Source organism: Scylla paramamosain, chromosome 13 (assembly GCF_035594125.1).
Source record: "Scylla paramamosain isolate STU-SP2022 chromosome 13, ASM3559412v1, whole genome shotgun sequence".
Taxonomy (NCBI): Eukaryota; Metazoa; Arthropoda; class Malacostraca; order Decapoda; family Portunidae; genus Scylla; species Scylla paramamosain.
The window spans coordinates 1,179,113-1,204,840 of NC_087163.1; the positions used below are offsets into that span (position 1 = coordinate 1,179,113).

The 25,728-nt window shown below is 38.4% G+C and overlaps 1 protein-coding gene across 5 annotated transcripts; it reads left to right on the plus strand.

Moving 5' to 3' along the window:
* Positions 1-6,897: 6,897 nt before the first annotated feature.
* Positions 6,898-21,157, plus strand: LOC135106291 (RNA-binding protein 34-like). 5 transcript variants are annotated; one of them, XM_064015156.1, is made up of 9 exons: positions 6,898-7,051; positions 9,030-9,125; positions 10,853-11,408; positions 12,097-12,167; positions 13,660-13,844; positions 15,769-15,887; positions 17,616-17,702; positions 18,346-18,492; positions 20,799-21,157. In XM_064015156.1, exons 2-9 carry the CDS (start codon positions 9,085-9,087, stop codon positions 20,874-20,876), a joined length of 1,284 nt encoding a protein of 427 aa, XP_063871226.1. In that variant the 5' UTR covers positions 6,898-7,051; positions 9,030-9,084; the 3' UTR covers positions 20,877-21,157. The 5 variants fall into 5 exon arrangements, with proteins under 5 accessions (XP_063871226.1, XP_063871225.1, XP_063871228.1 ...); XM_064015155.1 differs by having other exon boundaries at positions 6,914-7,112; XM_064015158.1 differs by having other exon boundaries at positions 6,914-7,112; positions 9,035-9,125.
* The last annotated feature ends 4,571 nt before the right edge of the window (positions 21,158-25,728 follow it).

Sequence of the window (25,728 nt, forward strand, 5' to 3'; positions counted from 1 at the left end):
TATATAATATATACAAGTATCATGCAAGGACCTTTTGCTCATGCAAATATTTGTTTTTTTGTCTTAGCAGCATTCTGTGTCGCCTATTTCTGCTCAAGTGCCCTGTGCCCTGGATGAGGCCATGAGGTACTCAAACCAACATTCTTGAATCTCAATATTTATTTTTTTTTATTATTATTCCTCCCCACAAAGATACTATGTGAACCTTTATTACAACAATAAATATAGAAAATATTTAAAGCAGATCTTTACATTGTGAAAATTTTTATAAAATTTGGTTTCCTTAGAGATTAGTTTATGTTTTCCTGGTGCTACATGTTGATAAGTATAGGTTAAGCTTAATCTGAGTGTTTATATCTTTCTTTTTACTTTGCAATATTCAGGGTGACACTGCCATCAAGAATATCCTCCTCTATGAGGTTTTTCTTGTAATTTAGGAGAGACTTTAATGAACTCTTAGTACTGCACTTTTAATTTCAAAAGTGTGCACTTAGCAAAGAATTGTATGTGAAACAATTATATATATATATATATATATATATATATATATATATATATATATATATATATATATATATATATATATATATATATATATATATATATATATATATATATATATATACACATTTTTTTTCCATGTCACTGTCGTTTCTTCTTTAAATTAAATAACTTGAAGAAAGATGTTAGTTTGTATTTCTGTAAACCTCTAGCTTATGCACGATGTTATTGTTAATTAAAACTTTTAATTAAACAAAATAAATCCATTTCTCTTAGTCATGCATTTGCATTCATACATGTACGTGGGCACTTGTTTATTTATTTTCTATTTTTTTATTTTATTTATTTTATTATTATTATTTTATTTATTTATTTATTTATTTTTATTTTTTTACTGTAATCAAATGATACCACATTCTGTGTCAAGACATGAATACAATTCATGCAATCAAAAGAGGAAGTAAACAAACCATGCAGTGTCATACATAATCTATTATAATGTAGATAATTGATAGATCTTGGATTCTCTCTCTCTCTCTCTCTCTCTCTCTCTCTCTCTCTCTCTCTCTCTCGGGCTTCTTTCACACTACCATGTTTTCTATCTAATGTGACTGTGGATGGCTGTGGCTCTAAACATTTTATTGCTGTTAAATTCAAGTTGCATAGTAACAGATTACAGTTCACTCTAGCCTAACAACTCAGTTAAGATGTGTTTTTGGCAGTCCAAGAGATAGGACTGGCTACACAGTCAGCTTGAGTAAAATCATGCTGCAATGCTGAACCAAGAACAACTTTTTTTTTCCCCAGTGAACTCAGGAACAGTCTTGATGGAGGTTGAGAATGGTTGGGTACTTATTTTTTATTTATTTATTTTTATTTTTTTACCAACGAGCACAAGAAACAAAACTACACATGGGCAAAAGGAAAGAAAGTAAGTAAAAATAAACAGCAGCAGTCTGGATGGAACTATTGAAGCTGCTTGTAATAAGGTGCAGAATCTAATTTATAGTAAAAGGTGTAAGATAGTATATGCAAAGGCTTCTCTTTCCAGCATATTGAAGCTGCTTGTAATAAGCTGCAGAATCTAATTTATAGTTAAAGGTTTAAGATAATAAATGCAAAGGCTTCTCTTTCCAGCCATCATTTCCCTCACTTGTGGTTGGTAAGAAGGACAGAATTAACATTTAATATTGACATTTTAACTGATAAAATATAATGAAATAAGAATTATCAGAAATACAGCACATGAGCAAAACAAGCAATGCCACATCAGCAACTAGGTAATTAAAAAAATAAAACGTCATTTCATGAAATTGAGGACAAATTATCAGTGTCATTTTTTTAAATAAATTAGATTAAGATAATTTAAGACAGTAATAAGTCAGAGTGATACTACATTTATGTGACCCTCAATAATAGATTTTAGACCTACTAATAGCAAGTAACAAGGAATGTGGTTTCTAGAGTAATGCACAACAAAAATATGAAAACACTAATGAAGTGAACAGAAGACAATTAATTTTCCAGATCTGATAATATAGATAGGTAATACATGTAGAAACGGCACCGTTGGCGAGGTGGCTACGAGAGTGTTTCAGGCGTGTGGGTCGTGCGTGAACTGAAGACTTACGCCAACCAGTACTGAGGTGACCATGTGAGAGGGAGGGTGTGCGTACCTGCTGCCTGACAAGTTAACCAGTGTGTCGCGTCTATGGGAGGTGTTAGTACGCGTCTGTTTCAACTCCTAGCCTGACAGAATTTTTTTTTTGTGTGTGTGTGTGTAACCACGCCTACACAGTGGCTGCCAAGGCTTACCCATGAGTTAAACCTTCTTTAGTTGGTAATGAGGAAGGCGTGGGCTCTAGCAGTGAACACCCGAAGGCAGCAGTGGGTGAAAACAAGCAAAATAAAGAAAAGTTTGGCTGTGAGAAGGTGCTAGACAGCCAGCCATAGTGACGAGGAGGCACCACCACCACAGGGAAGGTAAGGTCAGGAAGTGTTAAGAATAAATTTAGATAACTTAACGTAACTTTTTAATGAATACCTGAACAATCCACGGTTTTAACTCATTTTAACGCATCTTACCTAATCTCCAGCACATTATATCCCTGTGTCAGCCTCGTCTCGTTGCTAAAAACCGTAAAATTTAACTTAATGAAAATGTAAACAATCTGGGTCGTCTCTATTTATGAGCCATTGTCTATCTTATCTGTGAGTGTTTTAAACCAATATTGTCGCAAAGCGGAGCCACATGACCAAGCTTTAATATCTGCTCGTTAAATATACCTGCCATTACTTAGTTTAAGTTTGGCGAGGGTTTAAATGAGTGAGAAGGGTTGGTCGTCCCCTCCACTGGCCCCTCCCACCGCCATCTTGGATAAGGCTCCCCAGCCCCCTCCGGTTCCAATATTATTTTTTTTTTATTTCCTAAGTATTTTATTTCGGCTTGTAACTAAGATTTTATGGTTTGTAAAAATATTTCGTTGTTTTTTAAGTTAGTTGAGCGCGTATGTTGCGTGAAAAGTGGTGATTTTGGCGTTGTTTTCGTGTAAATAAGAGGGCCGTTTTCGGCGTATTTTTTTACGGTCCCAAAACTAATTTTTTTATTTCAGCCTGTACTAGGTTCTTATTGGTTTTAAAAAATAGTTGGTGTTTTTTTAAGTGTGTTGCCGTCCCGCTCAGTGAAATGCGTGCACCGTACACTTGTTTTTATTCGTGTTCAACTTCCAATAATATTGATTTTTTTTTCGGTAGATTTTTTATTTGTGCTTGTAGCTCACTTTAAATGGTTTTAGAAAATAGTTCAGATTTTTTAAAGTGTTTTCCGTTATGTTTAAGCCAGAATGGGTGGACATTTGAACGATTTTAAATGGGGTGAAGGTTCCAATAGTTTCCAGATACTTCTTTTTAAATATCTTTAATAATACTGCGTTTTGAAATGTGTTGTTATTTTTGGCATTAGTTAAAATGTGTGGCAAATCTGAATTTATAAAGCATTCCTGTCTAGCTGCGTTTTTTAGAGGGGTCATTTTCAAAATGAAATACGTACGTACGTAAATAACGGTCGCTGTGACGTCATCAACCCCCCAGCCGAGAGTCACAAGCCCTCCCAGCCGTGACGTTATCAGAGTGGTACCTTCCCCAACTCCCTTCCAGTCCCTCCCAGTAAATATTCAGTGTTTTTTTTTTTTTTTTTCAAGGTATTTCAAGGTGTGTGTGTGTGTGTGTGTGTGTGTGTGTGTGTGTGTGTGTGTGTGTGTGTGTGTGTTGCCTTATTTTTCGTTGTACATCTTTCGTTGTACAGATGGTGATGCAGTGTGTGTGTGTGTGTGTGTGTGTGTGTGTTGCCTTGTCTTTCGTTGTACATAATGCTTATGCAGTGTGTGTGTGTGTGTGTGTGTGTGTGTGTGTGTGTGTGTTGCCTTATCTTTCGTTGTACAGATGGTGATGCAGTGTGTGTGTGTGTGTGTGTGTGTGTGTGTTGCCCTTTCTTTCATTACACATATGGTGATGGACTGTGTGTGTGTGTGTGTGTGTGTGTGTGTGTGTGTGTGTGTGTGTGTGTGTGTGTGTGTGTGTGTGTGTGTTGCCTTATTTTTCGTTGTACAGATGGTGATGCAGTGTGTGTTGCTTTGTCTTTCGTTGTACAGATTGTTATGTAGTGTGTGTGTGTGTGTGTGTGTGTGTGTGTGTTGCCTTATATTTTGTTGTACAGATGGTGATGCAGTGTGTGTGTGTGTGTGTTGCCTTGTCTTTCGTTGTACATATGCTTATGCAGTGTGTGTGTGTGTGTTTGTGTGTGTGTGTGTGTGTGTGTGTGTGTGTGTGTGTGTGTGTGTGTGTGTGTGTGTGTGTGTGTGTGTGAGTTGCCCTTTCTTTCATTACACATATAGTGATGGAGTGTGTGTGTGTGTGTGTGTGTGTGTGTGTGTGTGTGTGTGTGTGTGTGTGTGTGTGTGTGTGTGTTGCCCTTTCTTTCATTACATATATGGTGATGGAGTGTGTGTGTGTGTGTTGCTCTGCCCTTTAGTGTACAGATGGTGATAAAATATAAATTAAACATAAGCACATAACAAACAATAAAAAAAAGACAAAAAAAAACATTATATCAACTCAGTCTACCTGCCTCACCCCACACCCCAGCCTACTCCAGGGTGAGTAGTAGTAATAGTAGTAGTAGTAGTAGTAGTAGTAGTAGTTGTTGTTGTTGTTGTTGTTGTTGTTGTTGTTGTGTTTATAAAATTTTTGTTTCCTTAGAGAGAGAGAGAGAGAGAGAGAGAGGCAGATTTTTTCTTTAATTTTCAGTTTTCTTGTTTTAAATTCACTCAAATATTCATAAAACATTATAGTCATTAATTAAAAGTAAATAAAACACCTAATTAATTTATTCTTTCATTTCATTCTCTTTTCCTTCCTTTTCTTCATCTTTCTTTCTTTATTTCACTCTGTTAAATCATCCCTAACCTAACCTCACCTAACCTTTACCTAACTTAACCTAACCCAACCTAATCTTGCAGTGAGAGATGGGGAGGAGGATTTAAAAGGACATGTTTGCAGTGCACTGTCAGCCCTCACCTGCGCCGCCTCCCCCAGTGAGCGGGTGTAGGCCTGGGAATAAAACATATGCAGACTTCTTGGCAGTGCTGTGTATGTCTGTTTGTCGATGGTCAAGAAGGAACGTAGCAAAAGTTTAAGGTCTGTTTGGGTGTTTTGGGGTCTTTGGGAGGGTGTGGCAGTGTTTGGCAGGTTGTGGTAATGTTTCAGGGGGTGTAGCAGTGTTTGTGAGGGTGTGGCCTTTTTTCTATCTGCACCGACATCTTATGAGGGCGAGGGAGAAGGAGAGGGAGGTAGTCACAGAACTTGCCGTCTGTGAACGAGTAACAATGAGGAAATTACTGGTGGAGTCTCTCTCTCTCTCTCTCTCTCTCTCTCTCTCTCTCTCTCTCTCTCTCTCTCTCTCTCTCTCTCTCTCTCTCTCTCTCTCTCTCTCTCTCTCTCTCTCTCTCTCTCTCTCTCTCTCTCTATATATATATATATATATATATATATATATATATATATATATATATATATATATATATATAACCTAAATTCTGCTGTATTTGGAAAGTGGCAGTTTTGCATAATATTTGGAATAATTACATATGTACGATAATTTTACCAGAAGTACAATAATTTCAACCTGTGTAGTACGATAATATGGCCAAAACAATCTGGCAACGCTGGTTATGTGGGCAATGAGAATGGCTGGAAGGAATCAAAATGAGCGTGAATGGGTGGTAACAAGAGGAGGCAGAGTGGGAGCTGAATGAGATGTGAGAAAATGGAAGAATGAGATAGACAAAGAAGTTGAATGTGTGGGACTGAATGAATGGAAGAATGAAATAGAAAGAAAAAAGACCCTGGAATGGTACAAGGAGAAAGAGGCCCCGAGGTATGAAAGGTGCTATGATGGAAACCTGGGCGGTGATCTCTTCCGAGCGAGGGCACAGTGTATGCATGTGAACGCAAGGAGTTACAGATGGTCCGAGTCTGCAGCAAAGTGTGCCACATGTGACATGAGAGAGGATGAGACGGTGGAACATGTGGTGCTGGAGTGTGTGAAGTATGCCAGAGACAGGAATAAGATGATGGAAGTGATACTGACTGAGTTAGGGCATGATAGGAATGAAAGAGTGGAGAAGACAGGAAAGGAGTGGATGGTCTTGTTGTTGGGACTGTGTAGAGAGGGGGAATGAAAGGATGATTGAAGCGAAAGAATTTCTGGAGAGATGTGGCGTCACAGATGTAAGAACAATTAGTGTAGATGATGTTTATTTCCCTTTTTTTTTTTCCCCTTCTACAGGAGTTCCCAATCCAAAGGCCTGGCTTAGGAGTGATCCCGAGCCACCTGTACCATCAAGATCAAGATTAATTAATTTATTTTTTTATGTAATTGTTGTATATTACTGTTTTAAGTAATTATTATATTGGTGCGCGTCATGTGTTTGTGAAGTATATTTACATTACTACTACTAGTAGTACTCCGAATCTACGGCTCCTACTGCTGCTGCTGCTGCTGCTGCTACTACTACTACTACTACTACTACTACTACTACTACTACTACTACTACTACTACTACTACTACTGTTATTGTTGTTGTTGTTGTTTGCTGCTGCTGCTGCTGCTGTTATTCCGCCACACTTCTAACTTACCAGTTTCACTCATTCTGTGCAATTCTATCCATTTCCTATTCTTTATTTTTTCCCGAGGTCGACAACGCCGTAGCCAAGATCAGTCTTTCTAATGTTATTATTGATATTATTTTTATAATAGATGATAACATTTAGGAGAAATAGGAGACATAAGGAGGAATCAAGAAATCTAGAGAGTTTTGGGATAAGTCAGTGTGAGAGCTGTGACACAGGGATATGAAGAGCAGGATCAAGATTCACAACACACGTGGGAAACGCACCCGCTGCCGCTGTTGTATGGTTTGTGGTGCTTGTCCTCATGCGTGGTGGTCCTGCGCTGCACTGTGGCCGTGCTATTCGGACAGCACCGCACACTGTGAGTGACTACTTTGCCATCCAGTGTTAGTACCATCACTGGCTCTTGACGCAGGTGAGAGGTAGGAGCACCACCCTTTTAATTCTTCGTCCTTATCCAATCGTGAAGTCATTAAGGTACCTGGGATCTAATGTTACTGATAGTGAAGAAATGGGCTCTGCGGGAAGGATGTGGGTCCCGCCTGGCATGGACCCGCGTCTCACCGATAAGAATTGCCATTAATGCATTTTAATTTGTTTTTTTGTGTATACATTAAGCTGCATACCATAATATCGCACAGTGCTGCCCGCCTGCCTCACTTGCCCAGCATGGCAATACTACAGCAGGAATGCACAGCTGGCAACTCATATTGGCGAGCTGCGGGACCCACATTCTCCATGAGTGCCAACAAATCGAATGAGTCGCAGGTTTCAGTCATCACAGAAATTACGGGGGAAAAAAAAGTATATTATGTGAGTTAGGTAATCAGTGCTGTAATGAAAATCAAAGTATATTGATTAGTGCGACCATGTACAGGGCAGAAATGTGGCTTGTAAATAGGATACATGAGAGGAAAATTGAAGGGAGCTGAAATGAGAATATTGCGATTCATGTGCAAGGTGACCAGGAGGGATACCAATCAGAAGAGAGGAGAGCAACAGCAATCGTAGAAGTTTTGAAGGAAGTACAGGAATGTGAGGAAATTACTACCATACTTTAACAGGAGGAGGATGAATATGAAGTAGAAGGGAGAGGCAAGGAAGACCAAAATTAAGATGGAATGATAGTATGGCAGATCTGTGGGAGAGAAGGTTAGTTTGGTAGGTGGCACACAGCTGAAGAATGGAAGCAGCTGATAAGGAGCGCCAAGTGGAAATTGGTAAAGCTAAAGGAGATATGAAGAAAATTCCCAAATTGTGTGGTAGATCACTAGAATAGATTTAGTAACCATGTTGGTAGTACTAAGTCAGCATAGAGCTTTAGAAAATTAGGCAAAGTTGATGTACAAAGTAATCTGGCTGTTAGTGTGAAGGCAATAGGGAACTCAAACAGAAGATAAGACAAATACCAATAGCTACATTTTCTTTTCTCTAGTGAGCATGCCTGGAGATATAGTGGGTGAAAGTTTTGAGTGAGGAAGACAGAAAAACAGGGTCATTGCCTCAGCCTTCCAGGTTATGGTATTCAAGTTTAGGATGTCTCCAGCCAGCAACAATGTCTTCCTTAGTATGTCACAATAATACTTTTATATTATTGCAACACTGAACCATTTAAGTGTTTTTTCTTCTTTTACCATTTCATTGATATTTGATGCCACCTTAATCACAAACTATGCTGAGATTGTTCTAAAGCATCATACTGGCTACACATTGGAATATCCTTTTATTTTTTTATTTATTTATTTATTTATTTATTTATTTTATTTATTTTTTTTTTTGTAAATGATTTTGTACAGTTCAAGTGTTGGGAATTGTTGCATTATATAACTCAGTACAAAGGTTTCTGTCTTAGAGCTGAGCAAGAGAGCCATACAAATGTTTCTTGTGTGGAGTTTTGATACTTCTTATTTGACCCCCCTTAACAGTGTCAGAGGCAACTTTTAACAGGTCACCATAACATCTTCCTCTCCAGTTCACTGCCATCCTCAGCCTCCCCTCTCTCTCTCTCTCTCTCTCTCTCTCTCTCTCTCTCTCTCTCTCTCTCTCTCTCTCTCTCTCTCTCTCTCTCTCTCTCTCTCTCTCTCTCTCTCTCTCGTAATGACATGGTGAATAGGTTACTGATGATGTTATAGCTCAATAGGCCCATTGAATTTTCCTTTTTATCATTTTATTGTTCATAAATCCTCTTCACACACAAACTTGCAACAGAAAATTAAGTAGTTTACAATTAGAAGGTTTTACACTTTGAGCAGCTGACATAGTTAAGTAGACCAGTGGTGTGATTTTAGCCCCATGAACATTTCAATGCCACAGCAAGTCATTGTGACTTTGTGTTGCAGAGCAGTTGATTGATTAAGGAAGGACACCATCCAGACAGCCTTCCAGTCACACACCATGAAAGCAAAGAAAGCAGCCAAATGCCCTGTCCCATACAGGTAAGAGAGAGAGAGGGGGAGAGAATAATTCTGTAAACACCTGGACTATTAGCTACCAGACCAAATGTTTTTTGTGTAGTATAGCCACACTAAGCATGGTGCTGGCCTTCACTGGGATATGGGTGGTCTACAAAGGCTGGCCTGCTCCTGTTAGTATATGGGAAGGATTCTTGTTCTTGTTAGAAAGGATGTTGACTTTATCAGGAGTGTTTGGTTGTTGGCATGGTGATCTACTGCTAAATGTATGTGGGGGGAACATATAGATAGTAATATGCTTTGGTGACATGTTTATTTCCCCTCCTTTATGGGAAATGTTGATGTTGCAAGTATAGCAAAAGTAAGATTCTTTAAACAAATTGTTATTCCTGCAAAAAAGACAAACCACCACGTCATGGATCGGGGTCCCTTTACACTTTAACACCTGCCAATCACATGTGACTCCTGGTTGAGTCTCCAGGTAGACTAGGGTAGGACACTCAAAAGAAAGCACAGTCATAAATCTTTGACTTATATCTACACAGTAACTACAACAAAGGCCTGGCTGGCTATGGCTACACTCAGTGGCGCATGGGCGGCACACAGAAAGAAATACAGTAACTACAACAAAGGACTGGCTAGCTTTGGCTACGCTCAGTGGCGCATGGACGGCACACAGAAAGAAATACAGTAACTACAATAAAGGCCTGGCTAGCTATGGCTACACTCAGTGGCGCGTGGGCGGCACACAGAAAGAAATACCTATTCCTCCAGAAGTGAGGCCAATGCCTGGTCCTTCTACGTTGTGAGAGCACAGCTTTACGTTAAGATACTGGATCACGGAAGTAATTAGCCGGCACTATGCACTGTATCATTCTGCCACACAAGGAGCGACAACCACGTGGTCGCTGGGTGACTGGATATGCACTCGAGAACAGACCTTACCACAAATAACTCACCCAAGCCATTCCACTGGTGTACTCACTCCTCCAGTCTGCTTCAATGAAAGCCAGCTTCGCCGGTCAGGGCTTCGGCTTACCGCTGCACCACGCTGTCCTTTCTGCAGGCTGGTTCGGGAGGAGTCGAGGAGGGCACGTCTTGGGCGCTGGGTGACCCGGCCAGGAGTGAGACCTGGTGAGGTTGTGACCCACTCACCTGGGCCTATGCGCATTGATACAGGCTCCGCCCACCTGCCCGCATGGCAAATGGTTCTCTCCTATGATAGGATGGTAATTTATTGCCCTCTCAAAATCTAGTGTTCCTGTGCTCTCACACACCAGTTAGGGAAGTCCCTCAAGGATCTCAGCCACTTGCACCATAAAGTCTTTTTGACTACACCTATGAGCACTACTGAAAGGAAGGTGTGTATGTGAAAATATTCATGGGAATGCCTGCATTTTAGGTTGATGTACCATATATGCATCTGGTACTTTATAGCTTAGAACTGTATGCCTGCTCATTGTTGCTCACTGATGCCATCTTACATGCTGGGAAGATGTCTTGTTTATGTTATTTTAGTCCAAGTAATGTTCCTAGATAAAATCATGGCTTCTGTATATTGGTTTTTCCATTATTTTCCAATGTCTGCCTTCATGGAGGGAAGGCTCTTGCAGAAAAAGAGGTTTCAAGGATATGAATAAGTAGAGATAAGGATTTTTTTTCCAGTGAGCAACTTGGCTAAAAAATCCAGGAATATGTATTCTGAACATTTTGGTTCCTATTCCTGATCATAATTTTTTTTGTTATTTCAGTATTGACAGTAATGGAATTGTGAAGAAAAAGAACAAGAAGAAAGTGAAGTCTCTGGCTCAGAAAGTGTCAACTAGCAATGAAGTGATAGAAGCCATGGAGGCAGCCTCTGCTGTTTCCACAAAAACTTTATACCCTAAGAACAACAAACAAAAGCAGAAGGGCAAGAAGAATATCTTAGAAAAGCATGCTGACAATGTCACCAATGGCTCATCAAATATCAAGGAGATACAAATGAAGAACGGCAGTGTTGATTCACAGAATTGCCTAGGCAGCACAAAGGAGGCAGACAGCCTACATATGCCTGCAGACACCACCCTCAGTGGTGTATCATCCAAGATCAAGAAAGAACAGAAGAAAAATCAAGCTAACTTGCAAGCATCATCAGAGAACAAAAGTGCTGCCAACAGGGAGAATAAGCTTAGGAAAGCCAAGGTGGAAGTGTCCGGGATGCCAGAGAGCAATGATGAGAAGGAACAAAGGACAATATTTGTGGGCAATGTGAGCACCAAGACTACAAGAAAGAGCCTGTCACGCTTTTTCAGCAAATATGGCAAGGTGGGTTGAGAGTGGAAAGTAACAAAGATAGAGGAGTGAGTGTGTTCCATGTAGCCTTTAGTGATTGAGTAGTGATGTATCTTGGCCTGCTGTTTTTATTCTTTAAATGTTAGAATGGTTGTGGTTGACTGCCTGGTGTGTGGGTGTGGATGTACTCAGAATTAGTTGAGTTGAATGAATGATGTACTTTAAGCACATCATGTAAGTTGAGAGGTATGGAAATGTTCTTGTTATTCAGAGATAAGGAGGATCACTAGGTTACCTCATGGTATTGTTGAGTAGTTCTTTGTATCCATTTTTTGTAGTACTTTTAGAACCATCACTTGTTATTAAGAAAACTTGGTAACTTAAGTGTAGTTGCACATACCATTATTTTTATTTTTACTGTTCATCATTTGTACCCTATTTAGATGTATTGTTGTGTAGCCATTTCATATTTGTACTTCATCACTGATGGTACAGGATTCATAGCTTAATGAGGCTGGTTCAACAGAAGTTGAGATGTACATTAATAGCTTGACCAAGCAGAGTATTCACATTGAAATACTTTAGGGACAATAGATGTGAATGTTTTGAGAACTGGTTAGAATGGAGGGAGAAGAAACCATACAATGATAGTGAGCAAAGTTTTTTGCCAAAAGTTAAGTGAGTTGCTCTGCTTTAAAGATTATGAAAATGTGTTTTGCAGGTGGAAGCAGTCAGACTACGATGTGCTGCTGTACCCACCCTAGCCACCACCAAGAGGCAGGCTGTCATCAAGTGAGTGTGTCCATTGCTACATTGGGAATGTTGCTTCATTTTTCTTTGTATTGACTTCATCCTATTTTATCTTGTAATATATTTTTTCTTATGATATTTTGAAAATCCATTTGTTTGCTGGATAAAAATAATCAAAAGCAGCATTTTCACTAAGCTGTGTAATTCAAATCTTGAAACACCTCATTTTTATTTAAGAGGAGGATGAAACTTTTTAGTGGCAGGACAGTCAAAATTGACCATGCTCCCCTGGGACAGTGATCAATATGATTTGAATGTTAATGAATCTAGCACACAGGTTGCTCCTCCAGGGACTTTATTACAGGTTGTCTTTCATGGGTCTCCATTACATTATTTTGTCAGTGCCTCAAAACTATTCAGTGGCAGGTATGCACTCCTGTTATGATTCTACTTACCTATATTACTCAGTAGGTGTGGAGCATATAGGAGTAGAGGGGTGGAAAACAAAAACAGCCATAATTGTTCATGGTTTTGAATTATGCTTGCTGTGCTGATTTGGAAGGATGCATTACTCAAAAGACTTTTTGCTATAAATGAATTATATAATCTCAGTAATCAGAAAATTTCTAGATATTCCTCATATTGTCATCTACAGCTGATACTTCTTTATTGTTATGATTTTGGACTGCCTGTAGAAATTCTAGCCTTTTAATGTTTCTTTTTTCACACAGGTAGTTTGTCTTTGGTTTTCCATATTCATTAATTTTTCAAAATATTTTGTTTTGTTTTTTTATGGCTTTTCTCCTTCACCATCCTCCTATTTCTACCTCTTATCTCATCCCTCCTAGGCCTCACTGGGAGAGGTTTCCCACTCAGTACCATGTGATTGATTCAGTCTTCCAAGCATATTCCCTTGTCTTTCCTTCTCCATCTCCTGTAGAGTCTTTTATTGTATTAACCATTTTGTTCCATTTTCAAGACTTCTTCCTCCTTTCTTTTAAACTGTTCATTTACCATTTTTATACTCATTTTATTCTTCCTTTTTTCCTGTACTTCCATACTCCATTGAGTTGTTTATCTTCTAGAGTCCAGATAGAATTTTTCTATGTTGCTGGTATCACTTAGGAATATAAACAAACTAACAGATTGGTCTATCTGTGTAACAGGCCAGCAATCCCTTATATGGTGGCCCAGACAAAGCACCATACACACACACACACACACACACACACACACACACACACACACACACACACACACACACACACACACACACACACACACACACACACACACACACATCATTCACACTTCTAGTCACATCAGCCCAGTATTATTAACAGATGATGTATCAAAATAAGTGCACATTCATCCTTGATTTTTTTTGTTCAGTACTGTATAATTTATGCTTATTTTAGGTTACTTTACTTAAACCTAATTTGTTATTGTAGTAGATGCATTCCAGATATTGTCAATGGAAATATAATATTCAGTTTCTGATGCTTTTGTGATTTAATTGTTCTCTTGTCCACAGGAACACCTTTCATGAAAAACGCACATCCCTGTCTGCATATGTGCGTTTTACTGAGGCAGCCATGGTGGAGGCGGCTCTCAAAGCTAATGGTGCTGAGCTGGATGAGAAGCATCTACATGTTGATCATAGCCAGGGATCTAACAGGAACACCAAGCTGGCTGTGTTTATTGGCAACCTGGCATTCGGTGAGTGTTTGTGTTTGTGTGTTAACTCCTTTAAAAGATTACACATTTTTTTATTTATGAGAATGATAAGTGGAAATAGGTAGGAGTAGATGCTGTCATGACTGTAGGGGTTCAGAATGACAAATGACCCTGTCATTTGCTCGCTTTAATGTAGTGATAATTAATTTGGCATCAGCAAGAGGAGTATTGAACTACAACGTATTATGTACATGTAATTAATGCAAAGAGGCATAAGAATACAATCTGATTCCATAATAATGAAAGGCAATATGATTGCCATAATATGTAATAGTTTGAACATGATCATAATAGAAATGCAAATGCATTATACGTATGATAATTCTCGGTGTACCTTCAATATTCAGTGGTTACTTAGACTTCTCTTACCACAATGTAACACATGACTGAAGGTCAACATAGCATGGTTTAAGTCATAACATTTCTCTAAGCTGGAACACTACATGTTAGTTGTATGTAGTCATGAGGCATGGAGTTTATTCTCTGGGAGGCACCGATGTAGATGCTGACAGGAAGCTTCTTGAGGGTGGAGGTCACTGGGCACACGGCCTCTGGCCTCCGCACAGTAGAGATACCTTGTTTCTGTTCTGGTTTCATTGTAGTATGTCATGGCTTATCTTGCCTGCACAAGAGGGTCTTTGTCCTAAGCACCAGGCCCACTGTGATCCTTGTAAAAGGGTCATGCTGATGGGGCTAGGTCAGCAGTTTTTCACGTAAACATATGCCTCCTGACCTCGTCTTCTACCAGCTCTACTACCAGCTCGCAGCTCTGGTGACTACACTCTACAGCTTAGTCCTCCTCTCACACAACTTCAATACTCCAGTTAACTACTCCATTTAACTCAGTTTCCTTATTGTTACACATCCTTCATGTGAGTCTCTCACCACCAGCCTTGCAAGACATGGTGAGGCGACAACTGGCAACTACAGTAGGTATGTTACATACATATATACAGGGACTGCCATGTGTAGGTCTGATGGCTTGCAGGTTCCCTTATTTCCTTATGTTTCTAGTCGTCTCATTATATACTTAATCCAGATTACTTTTCAGCTCGAGGATTTTCAGAGCCCAATGCCAGTTCTGCTCTCAGACCCTAAATAAGAGAGACCTGGGTATGCTGCACAAATGATCCTCACTCATTGTGGTGAAGATTGGTATTCTCCTCTCCTCTTAGGCTGTAGTCAAACTTTCCTGTGGCCATGGATGGCCACATTGAAAGCAATTTTAGGTGTGAGTTGCTATGGTAACAAAATTCCCAGTGATAGATATCTATATAATAGTTGCCATAACTCAAAGGATACACTAGATTGCACTTTTCTGGTTGATATTACTAGATGCAGCAAAAATGGCAAAATTTAGTAAAACCAAATAAATGTTCATAAGTTGCATTCAAAGATCTGTTCTATATCTTACAACAGATTTTTTACACAAGCCTAAGACTTTTTGTGGCTATGGAATAAATCTGAAAATGGATTTCATCCAATCCCTAAGCTGTAGGGTTTTCTTGCATGGAGGACATGGGTATTTTGTCAAAAATTGGTTGTTTTCAAACCTCAGCTGCCCATGCCTGTCATGTTAAATTAAATGGCAATAGACTTGTACATCCTTCATTCTCAAACTGCCCAAAAAGCCAAAAATCTTTGTTGAGAGGTGTATCTTTGGCAAGTTAAGGGAGAGGTTTAATTTATAACACAAGTCTTGCATTAGGAGGCCTACCTCATTGTGGGGTAAATTTTTTACTGAAGTCCTGTCCTCTTTAAGCTCCTCTAGGATCCTCATACAGATACTATAGGGGCAAGTCTTACAGTTTTGAACCACGGAATTGTATAGAAAAAAATAGATAGATAAAAATATTTTTGAGGAAACCTGATACTAAGATGTTATTGTGCCACTTTAAATCCACAGAGGCAGAGGAGGAGGCCCTGCGTTCACACTTTGCCACCTGTGGAGAGATAGAAAGTGTACGCATTGTGAGGGACAAAAAGATGGCATCTGGCAAAGGATTTGGCTACGTCAACTTTATGGTAAGTTGTACATCTACACGTTTGGTGCATCTGTAAAGGCACTGTAATGTTTGGTCAACTACAGAAAGTGGATGTGAGAAAAATTCATGTAGAATGGCTAGAGATTGTATTGTGGTACAGAGTACAGAACAGAGAGTCAGAAGTGTTGTCACTCGAGGAAATTCCAAGCAACTGGATGCAGAACAGATTGCTAGAGTAGAGTTGCACTTGTACCTACTTATTTTGTAGTTTGCAAGACTTTTATTGGGGTTGTGTGATCCCACTATGGTGAGTTTAGATGTTATGTCCCCCAAAACAATCTTGAGACAATGATTTGTGGCCTTGATATCTAAGGCATTGTACTTTATACCTCCATGTCAGGATTCAGTCCCCAGCCAGGGTATCTCTTATGGCAAAAAAATTGTCCTATCCTGAGATTAAGATGGAGGGACAATAAGAAATGAGGTAAGAACTGGTATTTTGAGAGAGCTAGATAGTCAGATCAGTGTGTGTTAAATGGTTTGGTCATGTGGAGATAGTGAACTAATAAAGAGAATGTGGACAGATGTGCACTGTGAAAGGTTAAGCTTTACCTGGAGTGGGTGAACTGTGGGAAGAGACCACTGAATGAGATTGGAATGACTGTGCAGCAAGCAAGAACAGTTTTGCATGATAGAGGTGAATGGAGAGTGACAATTGTGAGTGCTTGTAAATGACATGGTCTCTGACCCTTAGGAGGGGGTGTTGGTGCATCTAGCAGGACTCATTGGCATATGGACCCAGTTAAGGTGTGGGGCACTCTGTAAGAAGTACCCTGTACCTGTTGTGGTCTAAGGATTGGAGTACATGCAGGGAACAGTCTCATTATAAAAGGGATATGAGTAAACCAGTGTATGCTATTGGGCATTGCTGTGAATCTATGTGGCCAGCTTTGCTATGCCTAAGCTCCTATGCAGTAGGGTGTGAATGATGTGTGAGAGTGTGTGGTGCTTTGGTATATATATATATATATATATATATATATATATATATATATATATATATATATATATATATATATATATATATATATATATATATATTTATTTATTTATTTATTTATTTATTTATTTATTTTATCTCTAAAGCTCTGAAATATGATAAAAAATTAAGGATACCATGAATTGACTCACTCCCAGAAATATATGGTGGCACCACTGCTGTCTTACTGCACAATTATAAGCCATTTTGTGATTGGTTGGCTGCATTAGCTGGTTGAAGCAATGGGCCAGTAATAAGGCTGAATGCTTGACAGGTGGACACAGACCAAATCAAATATCAGGCTTAGGGATGATCAGGAGATTTGAACTATGGCTGCCAATTGGGCCATTATTTCATCCCACAGAGTACAAGGGTTAATTTGCCTATCATAATTTTCTGGATAAGGCTCAAAACTTATCAGTCAGCCTTCACAGCATCTGAGTATTGAGTTATTGATTCAATGCAGACATAATAACTTTTACTAAACTCATTCTTTAACTGTCTCTACCAACACACAGGAGTTTTTAATTTGTAATGTAAAGTCAGGTATATTTTTTTAAAGAAGGTAAGTGCATTGCATTTGACTTTTCTATACTGAGCTGTAATTCCTGTTTTAACTTTAATTTTTGCTAGTTTTTTTTTTTTTTTTTTTTTTTTTTTTTTTTTTTTTTTTTTTGCGGGAGAAAGGATGCTGACGACAAATGTTGATATTCTAATGCTTTTCTGCAGTCTGAGGATGCTGTTGAAATGGCACTCCAGATGGACGGTAAAGTTTTCATGCATCGGCAGCTGCGTGTGCAGCGCTGTGCTAAACAGGTAAGCAGAGGAACAGGTCTGTCAGGTTTGTCCAGGTGTGATGTAATGCAAAAAAAAGAGAAAGCAGATTAGACTTCAAAATTAAATCATAAACAATACTGCATCAGGGAGGTGGCATTGCAAAGGCTAGACTTCCTGATATTCAGTCAGAACCAGAACCAGCAGTCCTTATTATCCTTTCTACTATTTCAGACTTGTGTCAAATCCCCTCTTAATCTACAGCTTTTTTAAGGAATGTAAATTTAGAAGCTCAATCTTCTTTCAAAAGGAATTTTTCTTATCCTATGTATCTTTTAGTAATTTTCTGTGTTAAGAACTATATCCTTTCTGTAATATGGGAACCAGGACTGCACAGTATAATATAGGTGAGGTCTGACCAGTGACAAATATAGTTTTAATATTACTTTAGGGCTTGTGCTTTCAATGCCCCAAAAGATGAATCCTAATACCCGATTTGATTTATTTCTGACCTTTGTGCATTGTTTTCTCTGATGTAGGTAGCAGCTAACTATAACTTAAATCTTTTTTTGTCTTCTGATCCAATGATGCAGTGCTTTAACTTAGCTATGTTTGTTAAACTTGGGTAATGAACAAAAATAACAGGATTATGATAAGTTGTGCCTCAATGTGTATTGCTTTTCAGGGAAAGAAAGGTCCAAAGCCAACATTCAAGACTCGAGGGAAGAAAGGACTTGGCTTTATGAAGAACAAACCTACTTCAGCTAAAACTTCAAAAATGCAACAGAGTTTTACTGGAAAGAAAATGATGGAAACAAAGAAGTTTAAAAAGGTGAGTTCCCTTCCTTGAACATGTGTAGTGTTGCAGATGTTATTAGTACAATAGCAGGTGGTATCATTAATATAAGTACTCTAATAATGGTTGTTGTCATTATAATAACCGTGATTCCATTAGTAGTAATAATGATGTTTATAGTAAAACCAGTAACTAGAGAGAGAGACTAAACATTGGAAGAGAGACAGTAAAAGTATAAAACCACACCTAAGCAAGCAAGCAAGTGCATCATGTATATACACACACACACACACACACACAGGTAGTCCATACAAAATAGGTAAGGCATAGCTGAAATATTAGTCATTGGAGGGTAAGCTGATCCAGAAACCACATCCTTGCCTCCTCTCCCTTTTGGTAGTGTAACAGATTCATGGATGCATAAAGTTCTTTTGTTGCTTCCCAGGAGTTTTATATTTTGAATATTTTTAATCATCTAATTACTTGCCTTGAGCTAGTGAAAGAATATCAGTAGTAGAACATTGATATTTTAAAGCAGGGTGGTCCAACTTCTTTGATATCTTGGGCTACTTCAGCACTAAATGGTTACAGGGAGGGCCATATATATATATATATATATATATATATATATATATATATATATATATATATATATATATATATATATATATATATATATATATATATATATAATCCTAGTAATCCTACTTCCTATCATTATTTCATATACAGGCACAGAACTTCATCTGTTTTTTTTTGGTGTACAAGATAAGTTTATCACAAGCAGTTGTGGGCCACAGACAATCAACTGGCAGACCACTTGTGGCCTGCAGACCTGTAGTTGGATCACCCTGTTTTAAAGTATTAACCTTTACAAAAATTGTGTAAACTGAAAACAGATAAACAGGAGGTGGATACTCACTTGACCGGCTATTGGAGATATATTGTGTTGAAAGTCATATCATTGACTTGACATAAATAATATATTTTTGTTTCCACAATTTTTCTGAAGGCTTTATCCTTTGATATTATTGATGTTTCCCTATTGATGTTTCCCAAAATTGACTTAGAGTAAGACTAATTGATACTCATAAGACAAAATATAAAGATTTGGCAGTGACAAGAACTTGGAGTAGATCAATGTGCTGGTCTGAGAACACATGAGGTATACCTTCTACTTGTAGATCAGCTTGGCCCAGTGATTGTAGTGCCATGTAACTGTATGACCAGCTCTATGTTTGAGTCATCAGGGACAAACTGAATGTTAAATCCTACCTAGTGAGGAGGTTGTGTTGACATCAAACTCTGTAAGTCATTGGCCATCTAACCCCAGTATATGTCAGATGGCAAAGTGCATAAAATCTCTAGGATGAGTTGGTCCAACCTTGAAAAATCCTGCCATACATCTGATGTATGTGGTATTCATGTAAGGATGGGAAACAAGATTTCTGGAGGTTGAGTAGTGTTGTACTTGTCTGTGCAGCTAGCAACACAGCTCTTCAGTCTTATTGCAGTTCAGGCAGGTAGCTTCTCCTGGCTTGGAGAGGTCACTCTGCTTGTATGCATAACTTTGAGCCAAGCAGCCATCCAGATACCAGGTGGTGGCTGCATTTACTTTCCTGTTTCTGTTAGGTATTGAAGCCAAACAACCTGTCTTCACCTGTTGGGCTTTGTGGTGGAATGGAGAATGGGAGATTGAACAAAATACCTTAAAATCACCCATATACCCTTGATGGGGATCTTTAGGGTGGTGCAGATGAGACACACACCTTTGCTTGGCTCTGTGCCCAGAACAACCTGGCAGCCTAACACACCATTGTGAATGGACATAATGGAACTTGTAGAGATGAGGAGACTGTAATGGAGATCAGTAGTGGCACAGCACCTACTGATCTGGCCATAGCAGTGGTGCCCTATATGCATTAGGGACATGCCCAGCCATATGCAATTCTACATTTTGGGGGTTATTCTCATTGATGATTATAGCAATGATGGCAGCATGGCTAAGATCGGTTATATCCTTGTCAGTACTCATTGAAGAATCCTTAATAAGTGCAGAGTTCTCCAGTGTCAAGTTCTTCATGACTGATTGCAAGCATTATTAGAACACTGAAGATATACATCAAGTACAGAAAAAGCCATGAATGTTCATGATGACATTAGGATAACAGATAGATGAGCATGACATTGTTCCCAAAAACTTACAATTAAGGGTGCATTCCACATCTTTTCATTCTCATAATGTAAGAAATAGCAGACAACTTTAAAATACCCAGTAATAATTTAAGACAGTTTATCACACTGCCTTGTATATCTGCAATAATTGTTTTTTTCTCCACTAGATAAAAGCAAAGGCAAAATTCACCAAAGAGGACAGGAAGAAGAAAGCCATTGCCCACAAGTTAGCTGCAGTGAAGTGAAAGCAGAGGGTCTAAAATGTTCTCACATATTCTAAATAAAAAATAGAAGAAATGCGATAGTATATATTTTTATCATCTTTAAAATACTAAAAGGATTGTTTGTGAATCAGGACTCAGACTTGTATTTCCTGAAGATAAAGACCAAGGCGAGGTCTGCTCACCACCAGGATGGGCTGGAGAGGACGGCTCACCCACCATTTCTAGTCCACTTCAAGTAGGCTAGAAGATTGAAATTGTCTTTCATTCACTATGTTGTAAAATAAATAAAGTTTGTAACATTATTATGTCTTCATCTTCCTCTCTGTACAAAAATTTTCCTTAAATTTCAAATTCTCAATTTTCATAAATTATGGAAATGGAAAGCTATAAGAAGACTTAAGGTTAGGCAGATTAAGTGCTTAGACTTAAAATCTATCTATATACCAGGTCAGCAATCCTACAAAGTTTGGCACTGACAAGGCAACATGCGCTATTAGTTCTGCAAGTCTTACAAGTGAAAAATACCCAGGAAGTTTTATGAAAAAAAAAAAAAAATGGGATATCTCTGCATACAGAATGGAGAAAACCTATACAAATATTACTTTCAAAAGCCATATATTGGTTACTACTCCAGTTGTTATTAACTTTTTTCAAGCATTTTTTTTTTTTTTCAAGCAACTATATGTGCTTTAATCTTATTACACGGTACATAATTCAAAGGCATTTTGAGTTTTTTTTTTTTTTTTCATGGATGGTTCTGAAATTAATGCCCTCGAACGATCATTTCTTTCGTCTGAACAATGATTGTGTATTTACATATTTCAAATTAGGTAATGGTAAATTGTTTTCATTCCATCGCACTCAAAGTTATCATTAAAAAGATTACATGCGTTTTGGAAAATGAAGCAGTATGGTCTATTTCATGCCATGAATTAACACTCAAGTTATTAATACTTGCTGATATCACTATCCATTATTTATAAATTCACGTCCATCTGGTTATTTCATGTTACAATCAAACTTTTTTTTTTTTTTTTTAGGGAAGGAAAATTATCGTAATATCATTCCCAAGAAAGAAGAAAAGTGGAAAGTCAGGGAGAAAGACCGATTCAGTTTCTGATGTCTTGATACTCAAAACAGTTAAGTCACTGGCAGAAGTAAAAATCCCGGCTCGCCGGTATGAGTTGCCAGCTATGTATTTCTGCTGCAGTACTGCAGCGCTAAGGAGCCTGGCAGGCACCACAGTGGGATATTGTGATAGGTAGCTATATAATGCATACCCAAAGGAACGATAAACAGCACTTTTTTTTCGTTTTCATCATTTAGTTATTCATTTATAAACTTATTTTAAGTCAATCAGTGGTATCCAACTCCTGAAAATGAGTCTCACACGATGCCCGTCTTACAACGTAAAAGTTATTTTCTCATACCACCGCCCACTGCTGACCAGCCACTAATAATACTCTTACTCAGGCAGGCAGCAACCTACACAGAGGAAAAGTAACGACAGCATTCACTCCATCACCGGGCGCCAAGATATAGGTGGAAGCAAATCAAGGATCGGTGTAGCAGTGGAGTACGAGGCAAGAAGGAAATGCGAAGACTATTATGCACAACACAGGCATATATTTCCTCCCTAGAGAAAAGGCACAATTATCTCGTGTCTCGAAGGACACCGATGGCACCAAAACTCACCAGGCAGAACACAATTATAAGCACGTGGCAGTCACTCAGCCATCCACGCAGAACAGACATGGAGTAAAGCGCGACTCACGACTTGCAGCACGCCACGGTCGAAGTTACGAAGAGTCACCCTCTTCGGGTTCCTGCGAGGCTCTTTAAGACCTCAGACTCGCCTCGCCATTGGTTTCCACCTTTTTGCAAGCACATCAGGCAATCAATGCCATTCTCAAAGCCATCAGTGTCATCCGACACTACACCTCAACAATGTCGTTGTTCCTTCCACTGCGTACTGCACAGTTCCTAGAACTCGACATGACAGAGCCAGAGAGGCGGGGAAGCTGGCCTCATGCGGTTTTTTTTTTTTTTTTTTTTTTTTTTTACTTCGGATCGTCACTGATTTAGAGCTAAGAACCAGGGGGTAACCATCAAGCTCCGGGAACACTTTTTAACAATCAAATTAACACTGCAATCACACAACCACTTCCCTCCCGCCGTACCAATATCATTCCGCTGTTGCCAGGTTACTTCACTCACAGAGTTAGACTGGCAAAGGATGGCGGCAGTTAGAAGAAAAGAAAAAACGCGTTTGTTTTTCTGTGTATCACTTACTTACTGTTTCAAAGCCTGAAAAAATGTATAATTTTTAGTTAAGGGATTTTCAATCAAAAGCTAACCATATACTATTAACCTGTTAGGCCGTGGTAACACCAGTATAAGATTAGTTTGGGGTTTGGTGGGGCTAAGCAGGCTGTGGTGCCACAGCCTCTAACGTAGAGGATCTCAAACTTTATTGCTTAATGGCACACTAATGGACTTTGACGGCGTTCCAACTCTAGTCAGTGTAATATACCGTATAACTATCCATGAAAATTGCGCGGTCGCCGCGCACTTCGGGAATACAGCGCAGTTTGAGAATCACTGCTGTAGTGCCACAAAGGTGCTTACAGATGACTTCTGGTAGTAGGCCTGATTTCTCAGGCCTATGACACCAGGTTAAGCTGGTGCCTTGGAAATCACCCAGAACGCCCAGAAGAAGTGGAGGAATTGTCATCAGAGGAAGAGGAGGGAAGGAAGTGCTTAGTTCACCGATTAATGAAACCTGTGTGAAATGGGTTGAAGTGCAAAATTTTAATTATATATATATATAAATATATATATATATATATATATATATATATATATATATATATATATATATATATATATATATATATATATATATATATATATATATATATATATATATATATATATATATATTACAAGCCGTGCCATCGTTTTAATGTTTGACAATTTTGTCTCACATCTAAAATATCTTGAAACAGGAAGAAACAAATCTTATTGGATACATTTCTTAGTGAAAAAAAAAGTCAAAATAAGCCCCAGACAGAATCGAATGTTGTAAAGAAGAAAATCCCCATGTTTACGAAAATAAATAAATAATAAATAAATAAATAAATAGTTACGATGCTGTTATGAAAGGGGACTCCTCTTCCAAACAATACCACCTTTTCTCTGACTGAACTGTCCTCTGATGCCATTAAGTTTTCTCTCTACAGGTAAGGTGAAATAATATTTAAAAAAAAAATGATGTACAGTTACAGTATTGTTTATTAAAACTGTATAATATTTCATGCACATTCTTTGTACTGTCAAAAATTGCGAGGAAAAGTTATCTGGGAAACACGTATGTATTAACCAATTTTACATTATTCTTTATGAGAAGATTTGTTTTACTTTAGCCCCTCGTGTTGTGTGACTCTCAGTTTGGTGAAATACGGTTTTAGTGATAGGTTTGAAATGGTACCAAAATCTAAAACTGGCATATCAAACCCACTTTTGGCTTGCTGCATGTTGACGTCACAGAAGAACGTCTACCCAGTTTGCCCACCTGCAAGCATTCAGTTTGAATTTGTTTGGCCTCCTGAACGCCATCATATTGATTGCATTTTTTTTATATTTATTTATTTATTTATTTGTGTGTGTGTGTGTGTGTGTGTGTGTGTGTGTTCTAATTGATTGTACCCTTGGTTTTGCCTCTACAAGCATTGGAGGGTTGAGGGAGCCAGGAGACAAGGGTCCGGAGAGTTGGATATGGATAACACTGGTACGGGTGCTAAGAGTTAATAGTGTGTCTACACAACCACCACACTCACTTTGATAACATCTACTATCTGTTCTGTTTTGTGTTGATGTTAATGTTTCATGAATAATGTTTGCTTTCAAGCAGTTAAAATATGAAAATGCAGGTCAGAAGGGTGAACATGGGCCTCAGCATAGACTAATTAATTATTTTCCCATATATAGTACTATTTGTGTTTAGCAAATTTAACTTTTAATGCTAGTTTGGCAAGACTAATTAAATCACCATAAGTGAGAGACTACTACTGTACTTTATGAGCAACTCAGTCTAAGAACTGTATTTAGGGACAAATTATGTTTGAAAACCAAGGACACGGGTACCTCACATTATGAGCACCTCTGGTTGCTAGTATAATTTGGGCTATGAGTAAAGGATATAAAAAGAATGCTTTTGGTTATTAGTAAAGACCTGAGTTATGGGCAGCTGTTTGAACAGACAGAGGACTTGGCCTTTGTCTTCCACCTGGCAGCAGGCAGTAAAGAGAGAGATGTCTGGCCACATGTGCTCTTATTCACTCTCTGTCAGCATGGTGTTCTCATAGAAGGAACAGTTGTGCTGTCACATCCTCGTTCATTTGTGCTTTTTAGTTTGTTAGGGAGAAATGTTTTCGGTTATGAATTTTTTGGGTTATAAATGACTTTAGATGAATTAAACTCATAACACAAGGTATGTACCACTGTACTTGGTACTTGCCAAGCTGAAAAATATTACATTAGAATGAAAGTACTGTATTGCTCATCTCTACAGTGGATGCCAGTAATGGCTGCTACTCAGGGATGTGGGAAACAAAGCTTTTCATCTCATTAGCCTCCCACTCATCCCCTTTAACTATGTGTTTTTTAATCTCTCACAGTCAGCACACTGATGCATTTCTCTTATTCATCAATTATCTTCTAAGCCAAAATTATTGTCTAATCCACTGATATACTGATGATAATTTTCCTTGTCCTTTTTTTTTTTTTTTTTTTTTGTTTTGTTTTAGACATCCAACCCTTCAGGAATTAAACAACTCATGCAGAGAAGTCACAGGATGCCTGATTTCTGATC

Bases quoted from the DNA above. Each gene is read 5' to 3' on its own strand.
- LOC135106291 (XM_064015156.1), top strand. From the start codon at position 9,085: ATGAAAGCAAAGAAAGCAGCCAAATGCCCTGTCCCATACAG. The intron at 17,703-18,345 runs GTAAGCAGAGGA...ATTGCTTTTCAG, and splicing joins TGCAGCGCTGTGCTAAACAG to GGAAAGAAAGGTCCAAAGCC. The intron at 18,493-20,798 runs GTGAGTTCCCTT...TTTCTCCACTAG, and splicing joins AAACAAAGAAGTTTAAAAAG to ATAAAAGCAAAGGCAAAATT.